Source organism: Pan paniscus, chromosome 21, assembly GCF_029289425.2.
Source record: "Pan paniscus chromosome 21, NHGRI_mPanPan1-v2.0_pri, whole genome shotgun sequence".
Taxonomy (NCBI): Eukaryota; Metazoa; Chordata; class Mammalia; order Primates; family Hominidae; genus Pan; species Pan paniscus.
Genome location: NC_073270.2, coordinates 42,722,935 through 42,737,614, shown reverse-complemented (window position 1 = coordinate 42,737,614; position 14,680 = coordinate 42,722,935). Strand labels below are relative to the sequence as shown.

The 14,680-nt window shown below is 44.3% G+C and overlaps 1 protein-coding gene across 4 annotated transcripts in view; it reads left to right on the top strand.

Annotated features, from left to right (window-relative positions):
- The window catches only part of RBL1 (RB transcriptional corepressor like 1), a 95,263-nt gene extending 87,742 nt beyond the window's left edge, over positions 1 to 7,521 (top strand). For all 4 annotated transcript variants that reach the window (XM_055104506.2, XM_034947024.3, XM_055104507.2 and 1 more), the window contains 2 exons: positions 2,541 to 2,705; positions 4,937 to 7,521. In XM_055104506.2, coding sequence (XP_054960481.1) covers positions 2,541 to 2,705; positions 4,937 to 5,107 — 336 coding nt within the window. In that variant the 3' untranslated portion in view covers positions 5,108 to 7,521. The remainder of the gene's footprint in view (positions 1 to 2,540; positions 2,706 to 4,936) is intronic.
- Positions 7,522 to 14,680: the final 7,159 nt, after the last annotated feature.

Here is a 14,680-nt window from a genome sequence, read left to right as displayed (position 1 = left end):
ACACAGCAAGACTCAGTCTCAAAAAAAAAAAAAAGAAAGAAAGAAAGAAAGACAAAAGAAAGTAGATAGGCCTGGATCATTAATAGAGGCACCACTAAGAAATTTTTATGCAGACCTTAGTTTTGGCAGTCGCAGCAGGCCTGAGAAAGTGTTGCCAGTGTGTAAGCTGAGGTTGCTTCCCAGAAGACCAGACTTTAGCTCTAAAAGAGAGAGACCAGCCAGGCGCCTCCCAAGCCTGTAATCCCAGCACTTTGGGAAGCTAAGCCTGGAGGATTGCTTGAGCCCAGAAATTTGAGACCAGCCTAGAAACACAGGAAGACCCTGTCTCTTAAAAAAAAAAACTAAAAATTAGCCGTGTAGTGGCTGGTACACACCTTTAGTCCCAACTACTCAGCAAGCTAAGGTAGGTGGATCGCTTGGGCCCAGGAGGTCAAGGCTGCAATGAGCCACAATCGCACCACCACACTCCAGTCTGGGCAACAGAGCAAGACCCTGCCTCCAAAAAAAAAAAAAAAGAAAAAGGAAAAAAGAAAAGAAGGCCCTAGCAGAAGCTGCAGCCGGACAGCCAATAGCTGTTTCTATGTATCTGTGTGCATCTGTAGATTTCTGTTCTTCCTCTTTTCATGGAATATGGTCTATGACTATCCTCAGAGGTCATAACTGTTCATCCTGCTTCAGTTTCACTTCCCCTCTGTCATGTGCTATACTCGGAATATCTCTACCATCTTAATTTATTTCCATTATACAGGATATTAAAAATGAAATCCTTGCTCATCCAACTTATTTCTAAATCTTTTCCATTTCCATATGAAGTCTTTCCCATTTCATTAACAGATTTTTTCCATGTTGGAATCATCCTGCTGGCTAATAGAATTCTCTGCCTCTTTTATTCTCTCTGCTACTGCTTTGGTTGTGAGCAGGTATGTGTGTAGAGAGAGCTTGTTACAGCAAGTGTTAGAAGATTGGTTACTCTTTGTCCCTACTTTTTTTTTTTTTTTTTTTTTTTTTGAGAAGGAGTCTCGCTCTGTTGCCCAGGCTGGAGTGCAGTGGCACAATCTCAGCTCACTGCAACCTCTGCCTCCTGGGTTCAGGCAATTCTGTAACTCAGCCTCCTGAGTAGCTGGCATTACAGGCGCCTGTCACCACGCCCAGCTGATTTTCGTATTTTTAGTAGAGACAGGGTTTCACCATCTTGGCCAGGCTGGTCTTGAACTCCTGACCTCATGATCCACCCGCCTCAGCCTCCCAAAGTGTTGGGATTACAGGCATGAGCCACCGAGCCTGGCCTGTCCTTACTTTTTAAGCATGAATATGAGGTTCTCATGCTCGTGGCTTAACTCCTGGTGTCTTGTCCAGAATTTTTTTTTTTTCTTTTGAGACAGAGTCTCACTCTGTCACCCCAGGAGGAGTGCAGTGACATAATCGCGGCTCACTGCAACCTCTGTCCCCGGGTTCAAACAACTGTCATGCTCAGCCTCCCGAGTGGCAGGGACTATAGGCGCACGCCACCACACCTGGCTAATTTTTATATTTTTAGGAGCTACTCAGGAGGCTGAAGTGGGGTTTCGCCATGTTGGCCAGGCTGGTCTCCAATTCCTGGCCTCAAGTGATCCGAGCACCTTGGCCTCCCAAAGTGCTGGGATTATAGGAGTGAGCCACTGCACCCGGCTCCAGAATTCCTTTTTTTTTTTCTTTTTCTTTTTTTTTTTTTTGAGGCAGAGTCTTGGTCTGTCACCCAGGATGGAGTGCAGTGGCACAATCTGGGCTCACTGCAACACCTCTCCCTCCTGGGTTCAAGCAATTCTAGTGCCTCAGCCTCCCAAATAGCTCGGATTACAGGCATATGCCACCACGCCCAGCTAATTTTTGCATTTTTAGTGGAGACGGAGTTTCACCATGTTGGCCAGGCTGGTCTCAAACTCCTGACCTCAGGTGATCCGCCCATCTCAGCCTCCCAAAGTGCTGGCATTACAGGTGTGAGCCACTGTGCCTGGCCAGAATTCTTAATACTAGTTATAGGACTTCCTGAAAGATCCAGGAAAATAGGCCAGGCATAGTGGCTCACACCTGTAATCCCAGCACTTTGGGAGGCCAAGGTGGGTGGATCACCTGAGGTCAGGAGTTCGAGACCAGCCTGGCCAACATGGTCATCTCTATTAAAAATACAAAATTAGCCGGGCGTGGTGGCACATGCCTGTAATCCCAGCTACTTGGGAGGCTGAGGGAGGAGAATTGCTTGAACCTGGGAGGCAGAGGTTGCAGTGAGCCTAGATTGCGCCATCGCACTCCAGCCTGGGCAACAAGAGCAAGAGATACTCCATCTCAAAAAAAAAAGATTCAGGAAAATAAATTCTAGTTTATCTATTGTTGTTAAAAAAAAAAAAAAAAAGAAGTAAAGGATCATTTTTTTTCTCAACCATAAATGAGCTTTTTACAGTATAACTGTTTTCTAACTAGAAGATACCATAAGAATAAAAATATGGGATTCAAAAACAAAGAAAAACTTTTATCTAAAAAATCTGACTTTTGGGTTATTTTAGATGGATGCTCCACCACTCTCTCCTTTTCCACATATTAAACAACAGCCAGGCTCACCACGCCGCATTTCCCAGCAGCACTCCATTTATATTTCCCCGCACAAGAATGGGTCAGGCCTTACACCAAGAAGCGCTCTGCTGTACAAGTTCAATGGCAGCCCTTCTAAGGTAAGGTGAATAGGCTAAAAGTTGGATTTCAGATTAACAGTCAGTAACTGTTAATCCTGCCTCTTTTTTTTTTTCTTTTTTGGCCAAGTTACTACTATACTAATAAAATATGAAATGTTAACTATGGCATGTCTCCTCTCATCAAGAGCAGTATATTCAGTTTGAGGTAGTTTAATCCATTATTATTGACATGGTATTTGTGGAGTTCACTTTGAAAGTCCAGCATGTTTTCCTGTTCAAGCAAGATCTTGAGAAGGGACCAGTAAGGCAACACCTGCAAGTGGTCAGACCTGGGGGATGTCAAGTTGAAAGAAAGGCATTGGAAGTGAAAGTGCATTTAGTAGATGGCACCCAGGATAAGAAGATGTCTGAAAACACAAGCCTCCTCTTATGTACACAGACAACTCTGTGATCATCTCCATCCTTATCCTTGTTCAGTGGTGAAGATGTGGTATGGACATGATTGCTGTTTTCAGATACTTCATGGACTATCAAGCAGATATGTTCAGTATGTCTCCAGAAGTCAGAATCAGTATAAACTGGAAGAAATTGTAGTGGGGCAGATTGTAACTCTGTCCAAATACAGTGGCTCCTTCTTATTACTTTCCTATTCAGTTATACAGATAACTACAGAGTTCCTACTATACTTGACAAAGTTGGCTAAGATAATATACCTGACTGGACACAGTGACTCAAGCCTGTAATCCCAGCACTTTGGGAGGCCAAGGCGGGGAGATTGCCTGAGCTCAGGAGTTCAAGACCAGCCTGGGCAACATGGTGAAACCCCGTCTCTACTAAAAATACAAAAAATTAGCCAGGCATGGTGGTGCGCACCTGTAATCTCAGCTACTCTGCTGTGGAGGCTGAGGCAGGAGAATCACTTGAACCCGGCAGGCGGAGGTTGCAGTGAGCCGAGATCACCCCTTTGCACTCCAGCCTGGGCAACAGAACGAGACTCTGTCTCAAAAAAAAAAAATGTTGAAAATCATTACTCTAAGGAAGAGGATCTCAAACTGTAGGGAGCTTTAAAATCATCGGGAGGGCTTGTTAAAACAGATTAGGGCCGGGCGCGGTGGCTCACGCCTGTAATCCCAGCACTTTGGGAGGCCGAGGCAGGCAGATCACGAGATCAGGAGTTCAAGACCAGCCTGGCCAACATGGCGAAACCCCGTCTCTAAAAATACAAAAATTAGCCGGGCATGGTGGTGGGCACCTGTAATCCCAGCTACTTGGGAGGCTGAGGCAGGAGAATCGCTTGAACCCAGGAGGCAGAGGTTGCAGTGAGCCGAGATCGTGCCATTGCACTCCAGCCTGGGCGACAAGAGCAAGACTTAGTCTCAAAAAAAAAAAAAACAAAAAAAAAAACAGATAAGGCTAGGCACGGTGGCTCACACCTGTAATTCTAGCATTTTGGGAGCCCGAGGTGGGGGACCACTTGAGGCCAGGAGTTCAAGACCAGCCTGGCCAACATGGCAAAACCCTGTCTCTACTAAAAAGACAAAAAAATAGCCAGGCATGGTGGCATGTGCCTGTAGTCCCAGCTAGGGAGGCTGAGGCAGGAGAATAGCTTGAGCCCAGGAGGCAGAGCTTGCAGTGAGCCAAGATCATGCCCTGCACTCCAGCCTGGGCAACAGAGAGAGACCCTGTCTCAAAACATAAAAAATTCTAGATGCTTCTGCTGCTTCTGGTCTGGGTACTACACATCGAGAGCTACTGTTATACAGTAAATTCACTTGTTTTGGTTTGGATTGGTTTGGTTTGGTTTGGTTTTTGAGACAAGGTCTCACTCTGTTTCCCAGGCATGATCACTGCTCACTGCAGCTTCAACCTCCCCAGGCTCAGGTGATGCTCCTTAACCTCCCGAGTAGCTGAGACTACAGGCACAAGCCACCACACCTGGCTAATTTTTGTATTTTTTGTAGAGACCAGGTTTGCCATGTTGCCCAGGCTGGTCTGAAACTCCTGGGCTCAAGTGATTGAACCATCTTGGCCTCCCAAAGTGTTGGTATTACAGGCCACCACACTTGGCCTTAAATCTAATTTTTAAACCACCTGAAAAGATTAGTTCAAGCCATCCCTTATTAGGTTGTTCTAAGTTTTAAAAAGAGTCCTTATCCCAGTGTTAAGATTTGGATAGAGGACAGAGCACAGGAAAAAACAATTAGCTTGGTTGTTTGCTGCCATTTCCCCTCTCCCTCTTTTACTCACACACGTTCTCTATTTCTGCACAGAGTTTGAAAGATATCAACAACATGATAAGGCAAGGTGAGCAGAGAACCAAGAAGCGAGTAATAGCCATCGATAGTGATGCAGAATCCCCTGCCAAACGCGTCTGTCAAGAAAATGATGACGTTTTACTGAAACGACTACAGGATGTTGTCAGTGAAAGAGCAAATCATTAATGTTGTTCTTGTTTCTATGATAAAAGCACTTTCAGATTGTTCTGCAGAAAGTTGGAGCTCTGTCCTTCAAACCTTTTAGCCCTATAGATGATAAATATCACTGGGTTATAAGAAAAAATTGCACAAAAATTATGTGCTTTTTAAAATATTTATCCAAAATATAGTTGACAGAGATGTATTTTGAGTTGGATTGGAAAGGAATATTTTAAGTGCCTTTTAAAAATACTAATAGTCCGGCCAGGCGCAGTGGCTCACGCCTGTAATCCCAGGACTTTGGGAGGCCAAGGTGGGCAGATCACCGGAGGTCAGGAGTTCGAGACCAGCCTGACCAACATGGAGAAACCCCATCTCTACTAAAAATACAAAATTAGCCGGGTGTGGTGGCGCATGCCTGTAATCCCAGCTACTTGGGAGGCTGAGGCAGAATTGCTTGAACCCAGGAAGTGGAGGTTGTGGTGAGCCGAGGTTGCGCCACTGCACTCCAGCCTGGGCAACAAGAGTAAAACTCCATCTCAAAAAATATATATATATATAAATAGGGAATTTTTTTTAATGTTTGCTCCTTGAGTTAGTTTTCAAGATGAAATAAGGAGAAACCCCATAACTTTTTAGCTCTCTTTTAAAAATAAATGTCTCCTTCTGTGTTCTGTAATATGAGGATAAATAATCTACTTTTGGTAAGCATGCTTTGAGATATTTGTATTCTTCATTTAATATTGAAGGAAGGGGTTGGTTCCCATAGTACCTGGCCAGAGGGTTATATACCATCCTGTCTCTGGCCCACTGTGGTAATTCCACATCCAGGTACCACCGCCATTCAGAGTTGTCTCACCCCTTCTCGTGCCTTTTCTCTCCTTGAGCTTTATAAACAGATTTGTACCTGAGCCCCAGTGCTACACTCATCCTTGCTTTCCAGCCCTAAGCCATCTCAGCCTGATGTCACAACCCAATAAATGGGGCACTTTCTTCTTTTGTAAACTATTATCATTTTGGTTTCTGTGACATTAACTTAATTATATATGATCGTATTAACTCATGTAGTTCTCAAAATAGGCAGCTGCTTCTCAAGCCAGTAAAATAAAATTCAGTTAGTTATTAAAAACTAAATTCCTATTAGTAAGGTAACACCATGATTATGTGTGATATACTGTTTTTGAGATCATAGTTATCAGTCATTCTCAATATCTAATTGAGTCCCTAAGAATATTTTAAACCTTTTAAAAACCACATAAATATCATCTCATGCCTCATAATTCTAATATATTTAATACATCAGTAAAATAGCTGCTTATTACTTCCCACACTTTGTTCTCAGTATTGTTAGTGCATCATGAGTTTCCTGCTAGTGTTTGACCACTGGGTACTCCTGAAGATGTTTTTTAGTACTAGGGATGCTTTTCAGTATTAGGGATGCTTTTTTCAGTACTAGGGATGTACTAGGGAGTACTGAGTACTCCTGAAGATGTTTTTCAGTACTAGGGATGCTTTTTTCAGTGCTAGGGATGCTTTTCAGTACTAGGGATGCTTTTTTCAGTGCTAGGGATGCTTTTCAGTACTAGGGATGCTTTCCAAAATATCACCTCTTTAACGTTTACTTTTTCTAGTGTGTGTCTGGAATCCAAAGGACATGAATAAGCCACTCATAATTAATTTTGAGAAGTTTTATCAAATGTTTATGTTTCTAACTGCAAACCTTAATTTTGGAAAGGCACAATGTTTAACTCACCTATGTTTAACCATGGCTAATTTAAAATAGTCTAAGATTTGGCTGTCACTAATTAGTATTCTCAAGAATTTCATTTTTCAATTTTAAGAAGAAAAGGGATTTTGGTCACATTTTGCTTGTAAATGAAAATTACATCCTCATTCTTTGTGTAGTATCTACACATTGTTATAAGCCAAAAAACAAAGTCTGTCTGGAATCTTTGTACATATTTGTATGTTGCTATAATTGTTATTTTTATCTTCATTATTGTGCAAAATATAAATGAGCATTTGTACATTGACTGTATAAGAAACCATGGGCCAGGTCCTGTGGCTCATGCCTATAATCCCAACACTTTGGGAGGCTGAGGCAGGAGGATTGCTTCAGTCAAGGAGTTCAAGACTAACCTGGGCAACATAGCCCTCATCTCTACAAAAAATAAAAAAATTAGTTGGGTGTGATGGCATGTGCCTGTAGTCCCAGCTACTCAGGAGACTGACATGAGAGGATCACTTGAGGCTGGGAGATTCTGAGGCTGCAGTGAGCTGTGATTGCACCACTACACTCCATCCTAGGTGAGAGGGCAAGGCCCTTTCTCAGAAAAGGAAAAAAAAGAAATTCTGGACATGTTTTCATCAGTTTTCAGGACTTGGTATCAATGTACATAGAATGGCTAATAAAAATTGGAATTGAGATTATTGAAAAAAAACTCTTTTCTGTATGACTGGAAGCAGTTGCACAGCCATCTGAAATCTGTCTGTTTTAATATCTATGTCTCTAAAATTCCTTAGAATAACTTAAAAGTTAATGTTCCTGTGGTTTCCAGGGTCTAGGGGGAAAATGAAAAATAACTGCTTAATGGATACAGAGTTTTTTGGGGGGGAGTGATGAAACTATTTTGGAACTTGATAGAGGTGGGGTAGTTGCATAACATTGTGAATTTACTAAATGCCACTGTATTGGACATTTAAAAATGGTTAATTTTATGTTATGTAGATTTCACCTTAAATTTTTTTTTAAGTCTTGATTTCACCTTAAATTTTTTTTTAAGTCTTAGATACTATATTAGTCCATTTTCATACTGCTGATAAAGAAATATCCAACCGAGACTGGGAAGAAAAAGAGGTTTAATGGACTTACAGTTCCACGTGGCTGGGAGGCCTCACAATCATGGCAAAAGGCAAGGAGGAGCAAGTCATATCTTACATGGATGGTGGCAGGCAAAGAGAGCTTGTGCAGGGAAACTCCTGTTTTTTGTTTGTTTGTTTGTTTGTTTGTTTTTGAGACAGAGTCTTGCACTGTCACCAGGCTGGAGTGCAGTGGTGGGATCTTGGCTCACTGCAACCTCTGCCTCCCGGGTTCAAGTGATTCTCCTGCCTCAGCCTGCCAGGTAGCTGGGACTACAGGCGTGTGCCACCACGCCCAGCTAATTTTTGTATTTTTGTAGAGATGGAGTTTCACCATGTTGGCCAGGATGATCTCGATCTCTTGACCTCATGATCCGCCTGCCTCAGCTTCCTAAAGTGCTGGGATTACAGGCATGAGCCACCATGCCCAGCGGAAACTCCCGTTTTTAAAAGAATCAGATCTCATGAGACACATTCACTATCAGGAGAAGAGCCCAGGAAAGACCTGACCCGATAATTCAATCACCTCCCACTGGGTTTCTCCCACAACATATGGGAATTGTGGGAGTTACAATTCACAATGAGATTTGGGTGGGGACACAGCCAAACCATATCATTCTGCCCCTGGCCCCTCCCAAATCTCACATCCTCAGATTTCAAAACCAATCATGCCTTCCTAACAGTCCCCTAAAGTCTTATTTCAGCATTAACTCAAACCTCCACAGTTCAACATCTCATCTGAGATAAGGCAAGTCACTTCCATCTATGAGCCTGTAAAATCAAAAGCAAGTAAGTTACTTCCTAGCTACAACAGGGGCATGGGCACTGGGTAAATACAGCCATTTCAAATGAGAAAAATTGGCCAAAACAAAGGGGCTACACGCCCCATGCAAGTCTGAAATTGAGTGGGGCAGTCAAATCTTAAAAGCTCCAAAATGACCTCTTTTGACTCCATGTTTTACATCCAGGTCATGCTGATGCAAGAGGTGGGTTCCCATGGTCTTGGGCAGCTCCACCCCTGTGGCTTTACCTCCCAGCTTCCCTCCCAGCTGCTTTCACAGGATGGTGTTGAGTGTCTGCGATTTTTCCAGGCACACAGTGCAAGCTATCAGTGGATCTATCATTCTGGGGTCTGGAGCACAGTGGCCCTCTTCTCTCAGCTCCACTAGGCAGTGCCCCAGTAGGGACTCTTTGTGGGGACTCCAACCCCACATTTCTTTTCCACACTGCCCTAGCAGAGGTTCTCCATGAGAGCCCTGTCCCTGCAACAAACTTCTGCCTGGACATCCAGGCATTTTCATGCATCCTCTGAAATCTAAGCAGAGGTTCCCAAACCTCAATTTTGACTTCTGTGCACACCATGTGAAAGCTGCCAAGGCTTGAGGAGTACATGCTTTGAAGCCATGGCCCAAGCTCTACATTGACCCCCTTCAGTCACGGCTGGAGCAGCTAGGACGTAGGGCACCAAGTTCCCAGGCTGCAACCAGCATGGGGATTCTGGGCCCAGCCCACAAAACCACTTTTTCCTCTTAAACCTCCAGGCCTGTGAATGTGGGGGGGGTGTGATGAAGACCTCTGACATGCCCTGAAGACATTTTCCCCATTGTCTTGGTGATTAACATTCAGCTCCTCATTGCTTATGCAAATTTCTGCAGCCAGCTTGAATTTCTCCTCAGAGAATGGGATTTTCTTTGTTTGTTTGTTTGTTTTTTGTTTTGAGATGGAGTTTTGCTCTTGTTGCCCAGGCTGGAGTACAGTGGCGCAAACTCAGCTCACCACAACCTCCACCTCCCAGGTTCAAGTGATTCTCCTGCCTCAGCCTCCCAAGTGGCTGGGACTAGAGGCATGCACCACCAAGCCCAGCTAATTTTCTATTTTTAGTAGAGATGGGGTTTCTCCATTTTGGTCAGGCTGGTCTTGAACTCCCAACCTCAGGTAATCCACCTGCCTTGGCTTCCCAAAGTGCTGGGATTACAGGCGTGAGCCACCATGCCCAGCCAGGATTTTCATTTCTATCACATTGTCAGTCTGCAAATTTTCCGAACTTTTATGCTCTGCTTCCCTTATAAAACTGAATGCCAACCGGGCACAGTGGCTCACACCTGTAATCTCAGCACTTTGGGAGACCAAGGTGGGCAGATCACAAGGTCAGGAGATCGAGACCATCCTGGCCAACGTGATGAAACCCTGTCTCCACTAAAAAATACAAAAATTAGCTGGGTGTGGTGGTGCACTCATGTAATCCCAGCTACTCAGAAGGCTGAGGCAGGAGAAATGCTTGAACCCGGGAGGCAGAGGTTGCAGTGAGCCGAGATCGTGCCACTGCACTCCAGCTAGCGACAAAGCAAGACTCCATCTCAAAAAATAAAAATAAAAACAACAATGCCTTTAACAGCACCCAAGTCACCTCTTGAATGCTTTGCTGCTTAGAAATTTCTTCCACCAGATACCTTAAATCATCTCTCTGAAGTTCAAAGTTCCACAAATCTCTAGGGCAGGGGCAAAATGCCACCAGTAGATTTGCTAAAACATAACAAGAGTCACCTTTGCTCCAGTTCGCAACAAGTTTCTTATCTCCATCTAAGAGCACTTCATGCTGAATTTCATTGTCCATATTATTATCAGCATTTTGGTCAAAGCCATTCAGCAAGTTTCTAGGAAATTCAAAACTGTCCCACATTTTCCTGTCTTCTTCTGACCCTCCAAATTGTTCCAACCTCTGCCTATTTCCCAGTTCCAAAGTCACTTCCACATATTCAGGTATCTTTTCAGCAGCACCCCACTTCTGGTACCAAAATTACTGTATTAGTCTATTTTCATGCTGCTGATAAAGACATACCCAAGACGAAAGTAAAAAAGGTTTAACGGACTTACAGTTTCACCTGGCTGGGGAGGCCTCACAATCATGGCGAAAGGCAAGGAGCAAGTCACATCTTACATGGGTGGCGGCAGGCAAAGAGAGAGTTTGTGCAGGGAAACTCCCATTTTTAAAACCATCAGATTTCTTGAGATGTATTCACTATCATGAGAACAGCCCAGGAAAGACTTGCCCCCGTAATTCAATCACCTGCCACCAGGTTCCTCCCACGACACATGGGAATTGTGGGAGTTACAATTCAAAATGAGTTTTGAATGGGGACACAGCCAAGCCATATCAGATACATATGAAGAAACAGGATTATTCCAAGGCCTTGGAATGAACATGTGAACTACGTTATAGTTAATTAAGGAAATGGCTCATTACTCTCTTTGGAGTGCTTTCAAGGTGTATTTCTCCACATGAGACCTACAGCTTAAAAATTCTTTTTTTTTTTTTTCTTGAGAGGGCGTCTCGCACTTGTTGCCCAGGCTGGAGTGTAATGGTGTGATCTCGGCTCACTGCAACCTCCGCCTCCTGGGTTCAAGCAATTCTGCCTCAGCCTCCTCAATAGCGGGGATTACAGGCTCCCACCACCATGCCCAGCTAATTTTTTGTATTTTTATTAGTAGAGACAGGGTTTCACCATGTTGGCCAAGCTGGTCTCAAACCTGCCTTGGCCTCCCAAAGTGCTGGGATTACAGGCATGAGCCACAAACCTGGCCTTAAAAATTCTTTCCTAATTAAGATCTTAATGTGGGCCAAGTGTGGTGACTCATGCCTCTAATCCCAGCACTTTGGGAGGCCAAGGCAGAAGGATCACTTGAGGCCAAGAGTTGAAGACCATCCTAAGAAACATAGTGAGACACCTGTCTCTACAAAAAAAAAAAAAAAAAAAATGTGGTTAGATGATTAGATTATATTCAGATTTTTATAAAAAGGGTAATGTTCCTGCTTGTTTTAATTTTGTTCCTTGTGAGTGCTTTCACTAAGCCAAAAAGCATTTATTGGCTGCCTACTCTGTTCCTACCCTCGGCTAGGTGCAAGGGATATAAAGATGAACCAGATATAGTACCTGTACTCAAGATATAATATTGCTAGCCCCTCATATGATAAGTATAGTAATACAGCTCTGTGCCAAGAGGGGTAGTTTAGCACAAAGAAGGAAGTGTTTTACTCTACCTGAGCACATGCGCCAGAGGAACCTCTAAAAGGAGAGTCTTGCTCTATTGCCCAGGCTGGAGTGCAGTAGCACAATCTTGGCTGACTACAACCTCCACCTCCCGGGTTCAAGCAATTGTCCTGCCTCTGCCTCCTGAGTAGCTGGGATTACAGGCACCTGCCATCATGCCCGGCTAACTTTTGTATTTTTAAGTAGAGATGGGTTTCACCATGTTGGTCAGGCTGGTCTTGAACTCCTGACCTCAAGTGATCCGCCTGCCTCTGCCTCCCAAAGTGCTGGGATTACAGACATGAGCCACTGTGCTCAGCCAGTAATTTCATCCTTGTGGGAAAATAACTGTTTGCCAGGACAGTAAAAGTATTCAAGACAAAGTGAGAATAAACTGTGGAAAGACCTAGATGTGTGAAAGTACCATAGGTTTGGGAATTACAGGTAATTTAATGTTTTAAATCCTTACATGACCCTATTTGAAGATAATCTGGCAAAGCTGGACTGCAGCGTGCATATGCACAAGTGTCATAGAAAATAGGGCTATTTCGGCAGGCAGGAGGCTTTCATGGTTGGGCTTTCAACACCAGGTTAAACAGCTCAGGCTTGATTATTTCTGGTGGTTCTCAACATTGGCTGCACCTGGGGAAATTTTCTTTTTTTTTTTTTTTTAAGATGGACTCTCACTGTTACCCAGGCTGGAGTGCAGTGGTGTCATCTGCAACCTCCACCTCCTGGGTTCAAGCAATCCACCAGCCTCAGCCTCCCAAGTAGCTGGAACTACAGGCGTGTGCTACCTATTCAGGAGACTGAGGCAGGAGAATAGCTTGAACCCAGAAGGCGGAGGTTGCAGTGACCCAAGATTGAGCCACTGCACTCCAGCCTGGGTGACAAGACTGAGACTCCGTATCAAAAAAAAAAAACAAAACAAACCCTGAAACTGAGTAATCTCCCAGAAAGGAGGTTTCAGCCAGTCACGGTGGCTCACACCTATAATCCCAACATTTTGGGAGGCCGAGGCAGGTGGATCACTTGAGGTCAGGAGTTCGAGACCAGCCTGGCCAACATGGTGAAACCCTATCTCTATTAAAAATACAAAAATTAGCCGGGCGTGGTGGTGGACGCCTGTGTCAAGTGAGTCCGTGTGAAGAGACCACCAAACAGGCTTTGTGTGAGCAATAAAGCTGTTTATTCACTTGGGTGCAAGTGGGCTGAGTCCGAAAAGAGAGTCAGCGAAGGGAGATAGGGAATGGGTTGCTTTATAGGAGTTGGGTAGGTAATGGAAAATTATAGCAAAAGGTGGTTATCTATTGTTAGCAGAGGAGGGGTTTACAAGGTGCATGGTGGAGAGATCATAAGACTCATTGTCCAGAAGAAGAATGTCACAAAGTTGATTGATCAGCTAAGGTAGGGCAGGGACAAGTCACGATAATAAAATATTGTAATGTTAGTTCATCAGTTAAGGCAGGAACTGGCTGTTTTACTTCTTTGTAGTTTTTTTCTTTTGCTGCTCCAGACTTCTTGGCTCCTGCAGGCCACCTAGATGTGTATGTGCAGGTCACAGGGGTTATAATGGCTGAGCTTCAGCTCAGAGGCCTGACGGCCTGTTATCCAGGCTATTCGAGAGGGAGGCCGAGGCAGGAGAATTACTTGAACTTGGGAGGCGGAGGTTGCAGTGAGCCAAGATCATGCCATTGCACTCCAGCCTGGGCAACAGAGTGAGACTCCGTCTCAAAAAGCAACAACAAAAAAAAAACAGAAAGGTTTCATTGGTTCATTGTTCCACAGGTTGTACTGGAAGCATGGCTGGGGAGGCAAGGCGCAGGGCAGCAGGACCCTGGGCCTGGCTTGCAAAACCATTCTTCCCTTCTAGGCCTCTGCCCCCACTTTTCTGGGTGGGGCTGCTGCAAAGTTCTCTGAAATGCCTTTGAGAACTTTTCCTCATTGTCTTAACTATTAGCACTTGGCTCCTCTTTACTTCTGCAAATTTCTGTAGCTAGCTTGAATTCCCGTCCTGAAAATGGGTTTTGTTTTTTGTTGTTTTTTTTTTTTCTTTCGAGACGGAGTTTCCCTCTTGTTGCCCAGGCTGGAGTGCAATGGCGTGATCTTGGCTCACTGCAACCTCCGCCCTCCAGGTTCAAGCGATTCTCCTGCCTCACCCTCCCAAATAGGTGGGACTATAGGCATGTGCCAACATGTCCGGCTAATTTTTGTATTTTTAGTTTTACCACATTGTCCAGGCAGGTCTCTAACTCCTGACCTCAGGTGATCCACCCGCCTCAGCCTCCCAAGGGTTTTTCTTTTCTACCACATGGCCAGGCTGCAAATTTTCCACACTTTCATGCTCTGCTTGCCTTTTAAATATAAGTTCCAGTTGTAGATCAACTCTTTATTCACGCGTATAAGCATACACTATTAGAAGCAGCCAGACCACATCTCTAATGCTTTGCTGCCTAGAAATTTCTTCCACCAGATACCCTATATCATCTCTCTCAAGTTCAAAGCTCCACAGATCTCTAGGGCAGGGGCACAATGCCACCAGTGTCTTTGCTAAAGCATAGCAAGAGTGACCTTTACTCCAGTTCCCAATAAGTTCCTCATCTCCATCTGAGACCACCTCAGCCTGGACTTCATTGTCCAGATCACTCTCAGCATTTAGGTCACAATTTAACAAGTCTCTAGGAAGTTCCAAACTTCCTCTCAACTTTCTGTC